This window comes from Rhamphochromis longiceps, linkage group LG22 (genome assembly GCF_057381845.1).
Source record: "Rhamphochromis longiceps isolate RC_006_pf linkage group LG22, R_longiceps_female_GT1.1, whole genome shotgun sequence".
In the NCBI taxonomy this organism is placed as follows: domain Eukaryota; kingdom Metazoa; phylum Chordata; class Actinopteri; order Cichliformes; family Cichlidae; genus Rhamphochromis; species Rhamphochromis longiceps.
The window spans coordinates 23822420-23840127 of NC_140577.1; the positions used below are offsets into that span (position 1 = coordinate 23822420).

At 41.7% G+C, this 17708-nt stretch overlaps 1 protein-coding gene across 1 annotated transcript in view; it reads right to left on the minus strand.

The window, feature by feature from the left end:
• The window catches only part of csmd2 (CUB and Sushi multiple domains 2), a 290206-nt gene that overhangs the window by 132886 nt on the left and 139612 nt on the right, over positions 1-17708 (minus strand). Inside the window, exons 6-10 of the mRNA XM_085395216.1 lie at positions 16607-16719; positions 10866-10943; positions 6953-7040; positions 5935-6059; positions 598-719 (exon numbers count right to left, since the gene is read on the minus strand). Of these exons, the coding sequence (XP_085251342.1) occupies positions 598-719; positions 5935-6059; positions 6953-7040; positions 10866-10943; positions 16607-16719 (526 nt within the window). The remainder of the gene's footprint in view (positions 1-597; positions 720-5934; positions 6060-6952; positions 7041-10865; positions 10944-16606; positions 16720-17708) is intronic.

The following is a 17708-nucleotide window of genomic DNA, read 5'->3' on the forward strand; positions in this document are numbered from 1 at the left end:
GCCTCTCACCTTACATAGCCTCTCTTCTATCCCGCGCAGTGGAATAAGAGAACGGATTTGTAAAACCATTTTGTTTGAGTTCAGAGAAGGATATTTGGCAGGATAGCAGCTGGTTGGCCTTGAACACTACTCCAAAGTCAATGGTCTGAACAGAATGGCTGTGACACTTTCATGATATCCTCCAAGCATGCTCTCAAAACCTCTCCATTACTCTCCTGTCCATTTTACTCACTCCTTCTCTCCCTCACCACAGGTGTTTCTAACAACTTGCTTTGTCTTTTGCTGGCTCGCTTCCAGTGCTCTTTCCCCACCTTTCATTTTCCTTATCGCTCACATTTTTCAATAAGAAAGCTGCTGTCACATGGTGTGTTGAACAGCCCCTAAAGTGTCCTGTAGCAATTATCAAAAGCATAAAATGAGTCATCTGTGTCAGAGAAGCGCTTCCTCTGGAGCTCCTCCCTAAAAAGCTGCAAACTCATCAGGCAGCTGGCAGCTAAAGATACCACTTACGGCACCGCTGGAAATCTGTGCTTACAGCGGCAAAGCAAAATTAACACCCTGCATTGTTGCTTCAGTTCCGTGTTTAATGACATTTACCTTAGATGTGTCTGTCGCCGTGATGACCCAAGTGCAGTTGGCGTTGTTGTCATACTGAACTGGGTAGTTCGGAGATGTGATGACACCACTGGGTCCTCTCAACTGGCCTCCGCACATTGGTGCTAAAAATCAAGACAGAGAGGGACACATGTTCAATGACAGTTTAAATACGTACTTTCTGTTCATAAATCAGAGAAGATAAACTGAATGTTGTTTGCCTTTTGTTCCATTCTTCCATTCATATGCTTGCCAAATGATGACTGTAATATTACCAAACACCACTGGCTAAAATAAAGCCCCCAATTTTCAGTCAAGTTCTTGTGTAATTTGGCAGACCTTCACCTTTTTCTCAAGTGTCTTCTTGACAGCCACCCTCCCACTGAGATCATCTCTGATGAGACTTCACCAAACAGCTGATGGGTGAAGTGAAGGGCCAGATGTATCTCTCAGTTCTTGTCAGGTCTTTGCTCAATTCCCCCCCTTTCATAAGGACATGACTTTCAGATACTTTTTTATCTGTCTGACTTGTCTTTTGTGCACTACTTTTCTTGTTTTTAGTTGTATTTTAGATTTATTTTAACTAAAAAACGAGAACAGATTCAGTCTTTTTGCTACAGAGGCTAAATATACAATTTAAGATTGGTTCATTTACAGTTACATATAGACAAAAATGAAATAAAACTTTCATTTTGCATTGTGTGTATTTAATAGTTAACTGTTTTTTTTAAAATGTTGTACAAATAAGGTGTCTGAGCCCCATTTTTCTATTCTCCTACAGATATTCTCCTTTTTAATTCAGTCCAGCTGCTGCTAACAGCTGTGGTTGTGATTGTATAGGACAAGTGCATTTGTACAGCTCGAGCATATTTCCTTCCATTTTACATGCATAACTATACTGGATGGATGTTAGGCTTAGAGCACCGCTAAAATACAGGTGACCTACTTTGGATATTGCGCCTCAACACATCCTGTGTAGTCACAGATGAAGCACTATTGACGCTGTTGCTCCTCCGCCAAAGTGCTGCATGCTCTGCCTCTTGCACGAGCACAGGAGGCGAGCAGCACTTTGAAAAGATGAAGATGTTTGGCAAGTGATTGGTAACGATAACGTGATAAAAAAATTAACATGAAATTAAAAACCACCGTTGCAACAAACTCCAGGGCTCCCTCTGAATACTCGACTTGATTTAGTGTGGCAGTATGAAAAAAGCAGACTAATGAAAGACTCAATAAAACACGTTAATCAGAGTTTTACCAAAGGTCTAAAGATATACTGGAGTAAGACTCTTTTTATAAATACTGTCATCTTCTGTAAATAACACATTAAGGAAAACAAACTTGATGATTTCATACTTAAATAAAATAACGAAATGCGACGAGTGCTGCATATCTACAGGGAACACTGTCAAATAAATGCAAACAACTAATTATGAATCAAATAGCACAATTAGATATTCTGACTGAAAAGAGTAGATGAGCAGTTAGCATACCAAGCATCAGAGTACAAGGTGACTTTCCTACCCGAGGGTGACTGCTTAACACAACTATTAAACACCCTTCAAACTGAAGTACTTTAAGAAAACAGTGTGTACGTGTGTACATATGTGAAGGGGAACCTGAAAGTACTTGAAAGAGCTTTAGCCAACTACCCAGATTTTAATGAATTGTGTCTAAGCGAGGTCCTTTGGGTGCTCAAGCCCCACTCCGTGGCTCCATGCTCCACCCCTCTCACCAAATCACCCCTATTAAAATTTTAAAAGAACTTTGGCAAAGTTAAGGGGTGAGTAGAGTAATTAATATGAGTTGTGCTGACAGTGAGGGTGACCTTAACGAAAATAATACAGCAGGAAGTCTACTGAAGCCATCACATTCTCTCCAATTTCTTTTTTTTTTAATCACGGGGATCGTTATGTCTGATACATCCTACTCTGTGTACTTTGCGAGAGACATGAAAGTGCAGTGGGCTAAGCGGCAATCAAATCTGCAACGGAAAAAGAACCGCAGCTTGGTGTGCGCAGGAAAGGAGGTACGAATGAAAAGGGAACCATGAATTTTTTATAAAGTGAATGAATCTGCACCCAGAGATGAAGTTTTTTCCTGTGCTAATGATAGTGCTGTTCAATTTAATGATGACTAATGCTAATTTAGGATACAGATCTTCAATTATTCCTAGATGATGTTTAATCTTTATTTAAACATGGGGAGCCAGAACAATGGCACGGTCCCAAAGGTTAAATGAGGACGATCGAAAGGGCAGTTACACTGACTGACTGTCGATGTAACGTCAATGTCTCTTTACACACACACACACGCAGATAAAGAAAGCCAATTTTTCTTCTGACTGATGAGAAAGAAATATATACCCACTTTTAATACAACTTTTTAATTTAATGTTTTTGAAGCAACTATGAAATGACATGCAGCTTTCCCATTTAGACGCCACGTCTTAGGTTGTTTCGAGAATCCTTAGACTTTGTGGCGTAAAAGGTCTAGTGACAAATTAAAGGAAAAACTTTGGTAGCTCTGTTGTGCTGTGTGAGGCATTTTGCTGGCATTGTTCTGTTCAGCCACTGCAAATCAATATTCTCTATCTTATGATGAAACATTTTTATCTTATTTTCTGGGAATGAAGACGCACTGAATGTTCATGAAAAAGATGTGAATCATCTCCTATGCCTTTCACAGCCACCGGATCATCACTCAATTGACCACGTGAGAGAGATTTTGTACGCTTTAGATGCACAGCTATCATTAAAACATAAAATGCGGAAATATCTGTGAAAGAATGGTACAGTTCAATATTGATTCAAAAACAGTTCTGACCCTGTCTGTGTATTGCCCGTAAGATACTTTCCATACCGGCATAAACCTACTCAAAGTCAGGGGCGTAATTTCCAGGCGGATTAGGGGAGTTATGACCCCCCCCCCCAATAATCAGACCCAACCAATATAACCTCCCAATAAAAATAAGAATTATCTTCCATAAATAGGCTGTTTTTTCTTTACTCATTTCAGGTATTACTAGCAAAATAGTTGCATGTTTATTCATATGGGTATTTACCCCCCCCCCAATGTTCAGCACAAAGTTACGCCAAAGCAAAGCTGAGATTTTTATCGTAGATTATAATTTATAAGATTATAATTTATCTTAGAATAAAAACAAACTCAAAGCAACTAAAGGCTGGAGACACCTTGAATTAATGAAATATTCCCAATTTCACAGTTTGCTTTTATATTTACAGGAACAGTAACAGATTTAAATATATAAAAAACACCCAGCACGCCCCTGCGGGTGGTTTATCCTTCAAGCTCGGGTCCTCTACCAGAGGCCTGGGAGCTTGAGGGTCCTGCGCAGTATCTTAGCTGTTCCCAGGACTGCGCTCTTCTGGACAGAGATCTCCGATGTTGTTCCCGGGATCTGCTGGAGCCACTCGCCTAGCTTGGGAGTCACCGCACCTAGTGCTCCGATTACCACGGGGACCACCGTTACCTTCACCCTCCACATCCTCTCGAGCTCTTCTCTGAGCCCTTGGTATTTCTCCAGCTTCTCGTGTTCCTTCTTCCTGATATTGCTGTCATTCGGAACCGCTACATCGATCACTACGGCCGTCTTCTTCTGTTTATCTACCACCACTATGTCCGGTTGGTTAGCCACCACCATTTTGTCCGTCTGTATCTGGAAGTCCCACAGGATCTTAGCTCGGTCATTCTCCACCACCCTTGGGGGCATCTCCCATTTTGACCTCGGGACTTCCAGGTTATACTCGGCACAGATGTTCCTGTACACTATGCCGGCCACTTGGTTATGGCGTTCCATGTATGCCTTGCCTGCTAGCATCTTGCACCCTGCTGTTATGTGCTGGATTGTCTCTGGGGCATCTTTACACAGCCTGCACCTGGGGTCTTGCCTGGTGTGATAGACCCCAGCCTCTATGGATCTTGTGCTCAGAGCTTGTTCTTGTGCTGCCATGATTAGTGCCTCTGTGCTGTCTTTCAGTCCAGCTTTGTCCAGCCACTGGTAGGATTTCTGGATATCAGCCACCCCCTCTATCTGCCGGTGGTACATACCGTGCAGGGGCCTGTCCTTCCATGATGGTTCCTCGTCTCCCTCCTCTTTCTTGGGTTTCTGCTGCCTGAGGTATTCACTGAGCACTCGGTCAGTTGGGGCCATCTTCCCAATGTATTCTTGGATGTTCGTTGTCTCATCCTGGACTGTGGTGCTGACACTCACCAGTCCCCGGCCCCCTTCCTTCCGCTTAGCGTACAGCCTCAGGGTGCTGGACTTGGGGTGAAACCCTCCATGCATGGTAAGGAGCTTTCTTGTCTTTATGTCAGTGGCTTCTATCTCCTCCTTTGGCCAGCCTATTACCCCAGCAGGGTACCTGATCACGGGCAGGGCATAGGTGTTGATGGCCCGGATCTTGTTCTTACCATTCAGCTGACTCCTCAGGACTTGCCTGACCCTCTGCAGGTACTTGGTGGTTGCAGCTTTTCTAGCGGCCTCTTCATGGTTCCCATTCGCCTGCGGGATCCCCAGGTACTTGTAACTGTCCTCTATGTCTGCAATGTTGCCTTCTGGTAGTTCAATCCCCTCAGTTCTGACTACCTTCCCTCTCTTTGTTACCATCCGACTACACTTCTCCAGTCCGAACGACATTCCAATGTCATTGCTGTATAGCCTGGTAGTGTGGATCAGTGAATCGATGTCTCGTTCACTCTTGGCATACAGCTTGATGTCATCCATGTACAGGAGGTGGCTGACAACTGCTCCGTTCCGTAGTCGGTATCCGTAGCCATATATATATATATATATATATATATATATATATATATATATATATATATGAATATATGATGGTAGATTCAAGTTACATAAACAATGTTTCAATAAACGTATACCCATCATTGATTGCCAAATTAATTCTCATCAAGTCATCTTATTGAGTGCTGCATGTGAGATGAAAAATGAGGGTAACACAAGCAGGAAATATATATATATATATATATATATATATATAAAAAGATCTCTGATCCCTTCCCCGGCCTGTCACAAAATGGCCACAGGTTAGGAAAACATGATTGATGGACAGCACTTTGCCAGCATGGCTAAACAACAGGAAGCGAGAGAACGCCGGCCAAAGGTCAAAGTCAGGCCAGTCACAACATAATAGTGAATACTGAATCATGATACGGAGAGACTGAGCACCTATACAAAATGACAGCAGACTTGCCCACAAAAGCGACTTGAGCACTTGAGTATGAAATATAAATAGAGGTCACACTGAGTCTACCTCCATTACACAGGTGAAAAGATGAACAAGACACATCAATCCTTACCTCTGCAGATGGGCCGATCGTCACTCCAGCCTACGTAGCTGTCTGTCACTCTGAGACAAGTGATGCTCTTCGAGCCCTGCAGTTCATAACCCTCGTCACAGGAGAAATGCACTGTGGCTCCTCGCCTGCAGTTAGGTTGCACACAGAAAAAAACACACAAAAAAGCACGTCAGCACCACAAACCCTCCTGGTGCAATTCACCATTCAGCAGTGGATTTGCAGATGAGGTATAAATATAAAGAAGAAAAGTTTAGTGGGAAAAAATACACATTTGTTTTGCCTTTCCGCCTGTGATTTCCCATAGCGAGAGATGGATGTTACCCATTTGTCTGTGTTATCGCTGACCACTGATAGGGAAAATGGCTCAGACAGGAACAAAACTCCATGATCCCACTGGTAACATTTGTTTCTCTGTGCACATTTCTCTATTTGGTTTGGTTTCTGGGGCTGTCTATGGTGTGGCATCAGGTAATATGGTGGGTGCATGCTGGAGAACAATAGATGATTTGGTTTAGATGATTTAAATTCAATTCAATAAACTTCGTGAAGCTAAAACATTAATAAAGATCTAGGAGACTGAAATAAGGATAAGTCTGAATTTTGAAAAAGGCATGATTAGCACTGCAGTCCTAATATTGCAACGTTCTCTGACTAATGTAGATTGTTTCATTATTAAAACAGTAAATTTTACTGACAAACTAAATTGAGAGAAAAGAGGAAAAAACTCATAATTTAAAGAACCACTGAAATCAGAGAACTGGATTACATTTTTTGTACAAGCCATATACATTTCTAGTGTAGGGAATAAAGACAGAGATAAAGCCTATTAGGGTCAACTCATGACTTTAAGGACAGTAAATAACAGAGATGAGAGTCTTTGCTAACCAAAACCTATTTTCTATGATGGCATTGTCTCAGTCAGACAGCTCTTCTTCAGGAAATGTTAACCTATTCATCTGCAGATAAAGTTATATTTTCTCTGAATATACTGATGTACCTGCTGGTTTCTGTTTTTTACCTGAAGTCAGAACCTTTTCTTTTTCCTCGATCTGGAATCCCAGGATCCGGACACATGTTGTGGCCCTGTGCTACACCCATCTGAGACACTGACAGGCAAAGACAGAGATAAAACATTAAAAAGATTCTGACAAAATCACAGGAATGTACAAAAATGTAGCAAGTGTCAGTGAAATTAGTTACTCAGCAACAAATATGCTTATCATTTGAAAATAAATGTTATCCTTGTCCACGGTTCTTAAATTGTCTCAATGGGTGCAAAACTGGAAAGTGAAGTGTAACAAGGGGTCAAGTAAACATAGTGAGCTGGGAGAACCCTGACTGAGCAGGATGGGTCAAAGTTCTGCTGGGTCCACTGAGCGTGACACCTGCTCATTGGCCAGACTCCAGGTCTGTGGCAACGCGGGACAGAATTTCCAACAAAGGTGAAAAAGGCTATGTTAATAGATTATTGTTAATCTTAAGTGATAACTGTTTAATAAACAGGAGGACAACAATGTTAAAAAGTCAGGGAAATTAAGCCTGTATGTAAATATGTGCTTAAATGTCAGGCTTATGCACATTGCACATAATGCTTTTAATCTTATCCAATTAAAAATAAATCATTAAACAAATACGCTATAAACTATAAAGAGTCAATGCAAAATCTGAGCAGTAAGCCAGAAAAAATCAAAAGATTAAAGAATAAATAAGTAACACTTGAAATTTAAATGAAAAATCTAAAAGAGGTTGAAGCTATGTTAAAGTATAACAAATACCAAGAATGCTGCAGTTATTTATGTTACAGTTCTGTGAGAAAAAAATGAAATATTTTGAACTTTATTTACCATAATGCTTGTTTTTTAAATACATACTCCCAGCAGTCAAAAAAATGTAGAAATGCAAAGTGAAGTACAGTAAGGTAAATTAATACAAATTGAAACATAAGGGTTAAAAGCAGTGTGGGAGAAAGAAGTGGCTAAAACAACAGTAAATGGCCTTGAGGCAGTATTGAAATTACCACCTCAAGGCTCCTCTTTTGTTCAACAGGTTGTTATTAGATCCTTAAACATCCATCTCTGTGTCACTCTACACAGGTGACTCATAGCTGTCACGTTGCTAACGTTACAGATATTTGAAGAAAGCGAAATCGGTTGTCGCATAGTGAAATCCAACACACGATGAGAGGAAGAAATGGCAAAGAAAACACGGCCAATGCAGTTACTGCTCTCCATTTGCAATGTGAAGTACATCTCTAGCACAGACTGTGTGTCTTTTTTGGCTATGGCACTTTTGACAGTCAGCAGTCTCTCTTGTTTTTCTGGCCAAAGTGTAGTGCAAGAGAGAAACCTTAAAATGACTTTGATGATGTGAGACAGGCGTCTTCTCAAAAGCCTGACAGATTAGCTGATGAAACAATAAAGTAGGTTTGCCACTGATGGAATTCAAGCAGCATATTCCGAGTGTCTATATGCTTTCTGGTATTACACCTTGAGTCACTTGTGTTAGCTTGTAGCTGAGCTGATGGACACTTGTCAAGAAATTCCTACATGTTATTATATTAAAAGTAGTGCTGTCAGCGTTAAACTTGTTAAAATGACTTTACTGCCATAACCGCATCAATGCTGCAAATCTCCGTTAGCAAGTTAACGCGGATCGCCCCGTGTGTGGGGCAGCACGGCGCTAACATGTTAATGAGCTAACCGCGCTAATCTGCTTAGATGTGCAAAGGTTTCAGCTGAAGGCACTATATGCATCTCCTTGCTGGTGCAAAAATATAATTTAATACCTGACAAAATCGGGTTATCTTTGGCATATTTCAGCTTATCGTGATTCAACTTTGATCGTCTGTAGACAACGGTGCTTGATCCCATGAGTTAGGTGCTTGAACGATTCATAGGCCAATGTGAGATGACTTCATAAAGATAACACAGAAAATGAGTTAAAAAGCAGCCAATGTTCAAAGAAAAAACTTAAAAGAGCTTCAGAAAGCCTGGAAAGTTTTTTTTTTTTTCAAGACCAAATTACAAGTCTGGATCCTTGGAAGCAAAATATGGAATTGAACTATTAGGGTGGCTCGTGACTTTCTCATCCTTACAAATTTCTTTGGTAACACCTAACAGTTTATACAAGTAAGTAATTATGAACAGCAATAACTTACTTACTAAACTAATACGTAGTACTAGCCCGTTAGTGAATGATAAAAAATACTCGAGAGAATTTCATCTAAAGGTTACAAATGGGCGTAAGGCGTTTGAACATAGTGGACTGCACAGCTGTGTCAGCATATCCACAGCATATCCATTCATCTTCTGGGAGGAATGTTTAGCGGTTATTTACATTAATTCAAAAGACATTTAGCATATAGGCCTAAGAAAAGAGGCGGCGAGGCAGAACCTGAAAACTTAACAAACAAATTCCAACTTGAACAAAACATCTTAGTGCAGAAGAGAGAAGAGAGTGTGGCTAGCCCAATTTGGAGATGATAAAATGTTGCTCTGTACTCTTCTTTCCTGGACAGATGGAGTCCAGTAACTCCTGAGGACACTTTTGCAGCAACAACTGGTCATACATATAACTTGTCAGCTTTCACAGCAGGCAGCCAATAGATTTCTCTTTCCACAAACAGCGTTAATATATAACAGCCTTCCGAGCCTTTTATCTCGAACATGACGTAAAATGAATGACAATCCTATTTTTGTGTTTGTAAGAGAATTTACTATGAACAAACGATTACACATTTAAACACCAGTTAGCATACCTACTTTTTCCATCTGGTTTTGGTTACAGTGCATGTGTCATTCTTTAACTGTGGCCTGAGCTGACATCAATAAAAAGCTCTACAATGTACCCCTGAATTTGCAAACATCAAACCCCAAATAGTCTCCTTTAGTGCATCATTCGATTTTCTTTACGGTTTTCGGTTTCAGAATTATATGACGGAGTAACTTATTCAACCCCGTCTTCATCTCCGCTACAACTAAAAAGATGAACAGCACAGCTCTCTATAGCACTCCAGGCCAAAAACAGTCGGATATAAAATCGCGCTTTATGGACAAGACCTCGAGCAGTATTAGGTGACATTTTTAATAAGTTTCAGGTCAAACTCTGACACGGAGGGGGCAGTAAAAACTTACATCTATTCCACTTTTTCTGTAACATTTAATTACAGTTTTAAAAAATGTTTGATGAGTGGAACCTGGGTAATGAAGTTGAAGGCAGTTAGGTATCCATTGATGCCTGTATTCAAAGCACAGGCTTGCAAGGCTGTGCTTTGTTCCTAATTTTAATGACTGGGCGTAGGCACAAAACTCCCTAAGCATTTCAATCAGGGAATATGTGCTAAAAGATTGCAGGCCTATATTTTTACCTTTGTACTGGGAAAAACAAAAGACTAATGTTGACTAATTGTTTTATTGTTATATTTATCAAGTATTCCCTGTGTCAGATAGCCAAGTACAACAAACAGCCTGGTAGTTGTTGACTACTGTAGACTACCTTTTGCATAAACTAACAGGGAAACTTTTTTTCTGTGTGCTGTGTCAGCCTTTAGTTAAGCTGTCAGTTACTGTTAATGCCTACCTGATCATCAATAACAATGCAGGTTATGTTCAGCATGCCCATGTGCGTGTGAATGTTTTCATAATGTCGTAATAATGCAGTGATGTGAGAAAACAGTGGTGCTGGTGGCGAGGGAGCACTGCCAGCCCTGACTTTACAATCATAAAGACTTTGAAATATTGCTATAAGCTCACCCTTCTTCATCTTAATCTTTCCGATGCCAAATTATAGATGTCCTTTATGATAGATAGACCTAATTCCACACTTGCATATACTGAATACTTGTCCGGGGGACTTAACACAGTGACCAAATATGCAAAAAAAATATCTTATGGTTGTAGAAAAAAGATAAAAAATTAAGGGCTGTAACTTACACACTGATATCTTGTGGTGGTTGTCTTTGCTGGGCAACATCTTCACACCCCGGGACTTAAGTTCAGTCATCTTCTTCACTGTAGAGAAAACATAGAAGAGAGATTGGAGGGACATGGCAGAAAGTGATGCCCACGTAGTTCAAAAAAGGCACTGCAATTATGTTCAAATCAACATTTGCAAATCAATTGTGAAACTAATGAAACACTGTAATGTTAGAGAAAGAAGGTTCTGGTTTTAAGGCTCCTGGTTGTCTTTTCCCTTTGGAGTTTCATGTTCTCCCCGTGCCCATGTGAGCTTCTCCAGCTGCTCCGCCGTTCTCCCGCACCCCTAAGACATGCTTGTTAGGTTGATCGGTGAGTCTAAATTGGACTTGGTGGGAAATGGTGTGGAAGTGGATGTGAGAGAGCGTGTTTGGTTGTCTCGCTGTGTCAGCCCTGTGATAGACTGGCAGCCTGTTCAAGGTACACCACATTTTGCACTGTGTCAGCTGAGAAACGTTAAAGCTCCCACAGCACAAGATGATAATCAGAAAAAATGGATGGATGGATGATAAACTTTTAAATCTAAAAATGACAATAAAACTGAAAAGACCTAGAACACAGATTTATGTTCATTTATAAGAGTCACACCTCTTACAGTGGTTTATATTCAGGAAGCGATTTTGACAATCACCATATTTTTGATTGTGGAAAAAAGGGCTCTTAGCATAACATCACTGTTTCGTTAACAGGATGCAAGGGCATCCGAAAACACTCTTTTCTATACAATAAAAAGATGAAGTTTAAATGGTTTGAGTTTGGTTATAATTGCAACGGAGATTAAAAAAAGGTAATCAGAAACAGGAGACTTGTTTAAATGCATATTTATTCGCCAATTTTCAAAAACACTATCAGTATTATCTGAGCTCCCCTTCACAGTCGTCCTGTTTAATTAGTTTGACGGTCCCTGACAATGGAACTTCACTTGTTTTCCAAATGTGTTTTCATCCCTTCCTCTGATTCAGCTGCAGTTTACTTCAAAGCTTATCTGAGTCATGTGTTAAAAACTCTGTTTATTATGTGTCTAGAAGGGGAAAAAAGTCGGATAAAAAAACTCTTTTATTTGATTTGTTAAACTGATTAAAGAGGAAGAAAGAAAAAGGTATAAGCATATTTCAAGTAAGAAGACTAAGCTATTAGATGCTGGGTTTGATGTGGTGTGGCTGATTATTTTCCTACATATAAATAAAGGACACAGAAAAATAAATAAGGTAAAAAGGAGGCAATTAAGATATTCAGTGACTTTATCACTCCAACAAGCCACTGCTGTGGAATCATGGGAGTTGTCGTGATGAGAATAATGCATTGAGGGATGGGAACAGTGGCGTGAGTGTTTAATCTAATTAAAGTATTAGTTTAACGCTTCATTCCGATCTTCGAAACATATTTACCTACCACTGAACCTGTAATCCCACTGGCTCCCTTTTCCAAATTCTTCCCTCATTTGTCTCTTCTTCTATCTTATTTTCCTCCATCGCTGATATTTCCAGCAGATGGCTGGAGGTGAGACCCTTAGAGATCACCTCTTTTGGTGGACGAGCTAATCCTTTTCCCCTGCTCATCCCTTCTCAAAGGTGATCCCTAAACCTCTAAGAGTAATGGAACAGGAAATGGATGCCTGGTACAAAAAGGATTTTGTGTTTGTGTGTGTGTGCGCGTGTCCACATGTATGCTTCTGTGCAATTATGTGGCACTCATAATAATGCTCCTGTAATCATCTTTTTTTTCCTTTTTCCTGAAAGCATTCACAACTATTCTGTGGCAAATGGGCTCCAAGAATAGAATAAAATAAGAAAGAAGCTCATGAAGTGTCCAAAATGGCAGAAGTTCACAACTACAGTGGGGCAAAAAAGTATTTAGTCAGCCACCGATTGTGCAAGTTCCCCCACTTAAAATGATGACAGAGGTCAGTAATTTGCACCAGAGGTACACTTCAACTGTGAGAGACAGAATGTGAAAAAAAAATCCATGAATTCACATGGTAGGATTTGTAAAGAATTTATTCGTAAATCAGGGTGGAAAATAAGTATTTGGTCAATAACAAAAATACAACTCAATACTTTGTAACATAACCTTTGTTGGCAATAACAGAGGTCAAACGTTTACTATAGGTCTTTACCAGGTTTGCACACACAGTAGCTGGTATTTTGGCCCATTCCTCCATGCAGATCTTCTCGAGAGCAGTGATGTTTTGGGGCTGTCGCCGAGCAACACGGACTTTCAACTCCCGCCACAGATTTTCTATGGGGTTGAGGTCTGGAGACTGGCTAGGCCACTCCAGGACTTTCAAATGCTTCTTACGGAGCCACTCCTTTGTTGCCCGGGCGGTGTGTTTTGGATCATTGTCATGTTGGAAGACCCAGCCTCGTTTCATCTTCAAAGTTCTCACTGATGGAAGGAGGTTTTGGCTCAAAATCTCACGATACATGGCCCCATTCATTCTGTCCTTAACACGGATCAGTCGTCCTGTCCCCTTGGCAGAAAAACAGCCCCATAGCATGATGTCTCCACCCCCATGCTTCACAGTAGGTATGGTGTTCTTGGGATGCAACTCAGTATTCTTCTTCCTCCAAACACGACGAGTTGAGTTTATACCAAAAAGTTCTACTTTGGTTTCATCTGACCACATGACATTCTCCCAATCCTCTGCTGTATCATCCATGTGCTCTCTGGCAAACTTCAGACGGGCCTGGACATGCACTGGCTTCAGCAGCGGAACACGTCTGGCACTGCGGGATTTGATTCCCTGCCGTTGTAGTGTGTTACTGATGGTGACCTTTGTTACTTTGGTCCCAGCTCTCTGCAGGTCATTCACCAGGTCCCCCCGTGTGGTTCTGGGATCTTTGCTCACCGTTCTCATGATCATTTTGACCCCACGGGATGAGATCTTGCATGGAGCCCCAGATCGAGGGAGATTATCAGTGGTCTTGTATGTCTTCCATTTTCTGATGATTGCTCCCACAGTTGATTTTTTCACACCAAGCTGCTTGCCTATTGTAGATTCACTCTTCCCAGTCTGGTGCAGGTCTACAATACTTTTCCTGGTGTCCTTCGAAAGCTCTTTGGTCTTGGCCATGGCGGAGTTTGGAGTCTGAATGTTTGAGGCTGTGGACAGGTGTCTTTTATACAGATGATGAGTTCAAACAGGTGCCATTCATACAGGTAACGAGTGGGGGACAGAAAAGCTTCTTACAGAAGACGTTACAGGTCTGTGAGAGCCAGAGATTTTCCTTGTTTGAGGTGACCAAATACTTATTTTCCACCCTAATTTACAAATAAATTCTTTACAAATCCTACCATGTGGATTCATGGATTTTTTTTTCACATTCTGTCTCTCACAGTTGAAGTGTACCTCTGGTGCAAATTACTGACCTCTGTCATCATTTTAAGTGGGGGAACTTGTACAATCGGTGGTTGACTAAATACTTTTTTGCCCCACTGTATATTCTGATTATGGCACCCTTTGCCTCTCTGATGCCTCTCTTCAGGTTGGATCGGGCTGTGGTGTAGTAATCCCTGTTGCCAGACCTGAACGCAATGTTCCTCTCCTTCAGCAGCTGCCTGACCTCCCGGGTCATCCAGGGCTTTTGGTTGGGATAAGCCCGGATCCGTTTGACTGCTGTAACAGTGTCTATGCAGTGTTTTATATAGCAGAAGAGTAATACCAGCCGGCAGGTGTGGCAAGGCATCCAGCACCTAACCAACTATAAGATCAATCTCGGAGCTGCGGACGGTGACCTGGAGCTGGCAGAGGAGCTGAATATCTTCTTTGCCCGCTTTGAGACCAGGGTACCGGAGGTATTGGAGCCACAGCAGCAACACGCCACCCATAGCAGCACCACCCTCACCCTGGAAGAGCACGAGGTGAGGCGCATGCTGCAGGCTGTTAACCCGAGGAAGGCGGCGGGTCCTGATGGTGTGCCAGGTCGAATATTGAGGGATTGTGCAGGACAGCTGGCTGGGATCTTCACCAGGATTTTCAACAAATCCCTCGCACAGGCGACTGTCCCACTCTGCCTGAAGTCCTCCACCATAGTCCCCTTGCCTAAGAAGCCCCACATCACCGGCCTGAATGACTACAGACCGGTGGCACTCACCCCAGTGGTAATGAAATGCTTTGAGAAGCTGGTCCGCAGACACATCACAGCAGCCCTGCCCCGCAGCCTGGATCCACACCAGTTTGCCTACAGAGCAAACCGATCCACGGAAGACGCTGTAGCCACAGCACTCCATGCTGCATTAACTCACCTGGAAGAGCATGGTAGCTATGTGCGGATGCTCTTCGTGGATTACTGCTCAGCTTTTAACACCATCCTTCCACACAAACTGGTGGCCAAGCTACAAGACCTGGGGCTTCCATACAGCACCTGCATGTGGATCAATAGCTTCCTCTCGGGCCGTAGACAGAGAGTCAGAGTTGGCCATCACACATCCTCAGCCCTGAGTCTCAGCACTGGCTCACCCCAGGGCTGTGTGCTCAGTCCACTGCTCTACTCTCTCTACACACACGACTGCACTCCTCGCCACCACAGCAACATCTTTGTGAAATTTGCAGATGACACCACAGTGGTGGGGCTCATTTCCAAGGGAGACGAGTCTACGTACAGAGACGAGGTGGAGCAGCTGACGTCATGGTGTAAGGCCAATAACCTCCTCCTCAACACTTCAAAAACCAAAGAACTCATAATAGACTTCAGAAGGAAAAAGGCAGAGATCCAACCACTATTCATAAATGGGGACTGTGTAGAAAGGGTGGCAAGCTTCCGCTTCCTGGGAGTCAATATAGAGGAGAACCTTTCCTGGAGTGTGAACACCTCCGAGCTGCTGAAAAAGGCCCAACAGAGACTGTACTTCCTGAGAATTCTCAGGAGGAATAACATCACACAGAGACTGCTGGTGTCCTTCTACAGAGCCACCATTGAGAGTGTTCTAACTTACTGCATATGCATCTGGTACACTAGCTGCACAGGGGCTCAGAGGAAAGCACTCCAAGGGATCATTAACACCGCCCAAAAGATCACTGGCTGCCCTCTCCCCACACTGGAAGTTCTACACAACGCCCACTGTTTTAAAAAGGCCCAAAACATCATAAAAGACACCTCACATCCTGGCCACTCCCTGTTCGAACTGTTGCCCTCAGGCAGACGGTACAGGGCAATCAGAGCAAGGACTAATAGACTCAAACACAGCTGTTATCCAACTGCAATAACACATCTGAATACTACAAAAAAATGTCCATCACGCCACTCTTGTGTTAATCTATGCACGGTCTGAAGCATGTGTGTGGGAATGTATGTGAATGTTTTACTGTTATATCTTATTAGTATTTTAAGTATTCTATTTTATTTATTGAATTTTATTGTTTTATTTATATTTTGATATTGCTAGGGATGATGCAATGATCGGGGACCATTCTTAATTTCGTTGTTCTCATGACAATGACAATAAAGTTTCTGATTCTGATTCTGATTCTGATTCTAACCAGTCATTTTTCTGGGTCTCCAAAAATATAAAGGATTCTTTGTTGGGATGACCAAGGAAGTATATTAAAATATTAAAATCAAATATCACAGACATGTAGCTACTGACAAAAGGCCTTTTTAGCAAACCTGAACTGAAGACAAAAAGTGGTCTATAATTTATTCAGTAAAATCTCTAATGAGCCTCCCTCTTTAAAATATCAACCGTTCTCATGGTCTTACCTTGGTATTGGGCACTGAAACCTCTTAACTTATGGTTGCCATCTGAAGTAAAGTGCAGTCGAAGCCAGTTCTTGCTGCTAATGATGGGCGAAGGAAGGTTCGGGCCAGTAAACCTGTAGGTAGAGACGGAGAGCTAAAGACTTTTGGAGTATTACCACAGTGATTTAACATGCAAATGCAAATGTAGCAGATTGGAAACAGAGGTGATGCATTGCATATCCCAACACTCCTGCACACTGAATTTATTCTAGGTTAAAGGCAAGGTATGAACCAGTAACTCCAGCACCTGCATCGCCACTGATATACTTCTTCAGCATACAAATTCAACTAATGAATCTCTTCTCAACTTCAGATATTTTAAGCTTCTTCTATTTATTTTGTCATATAAATCCCTGCCAACCAAGCGCACATACATACAAACTAAATCCAGTTATATCTGCCAGTGCAAGAAAGTGTCTCTGCCTACAGTGTGCTTCTGTTTTGTGGCATAACGCAATTATGTAATCCATCATGTTACCAATAAAGTCAAGCTCAATGGCAGACAATATATCGCAGAGGCTGGCAGAACCTGTCAGTCTTCCCGGTGATTGTCTTGTTTGTTTATGGTAATTATAGCAATGTTTCAAAATTAATTTGGCCATGACTTGCAGATGTTAAAATGTTACACCTTTAAGATCTATCAAAGGGAGGGTCTGGTACTTAAGGGGAGCTGTAATGTTAACAACTCTTAACAAAACTGTAGCCTGGTAAGAAAAAAATGTGACCGGGAAAGACCAGCACTGACATTAGTGGAGAAAATGCACTCCCTTTATTGCTTTGGAACAGCAATAGTGAATTACACTTCACAAACACTTATAGTGCCTCCTGATCTGTATGCTAATGAGGGCTGTTGCTTACCAAGCACTTCTTCGGTTGTTAAAGCCAAAGCCTTTTGGGGGCACATCATGTTTTATCTTGAGACACACTAACATAAGCATTCACGAGCGCTCCTACACACATACAGTATGAGCACCGACACAGTGAGGGATACATTTGAACAAGGGTTTGCATAATTTCCAATTTCCCTACTGTAAACTGTATATTTTTCCCAGTGATGTCCAGC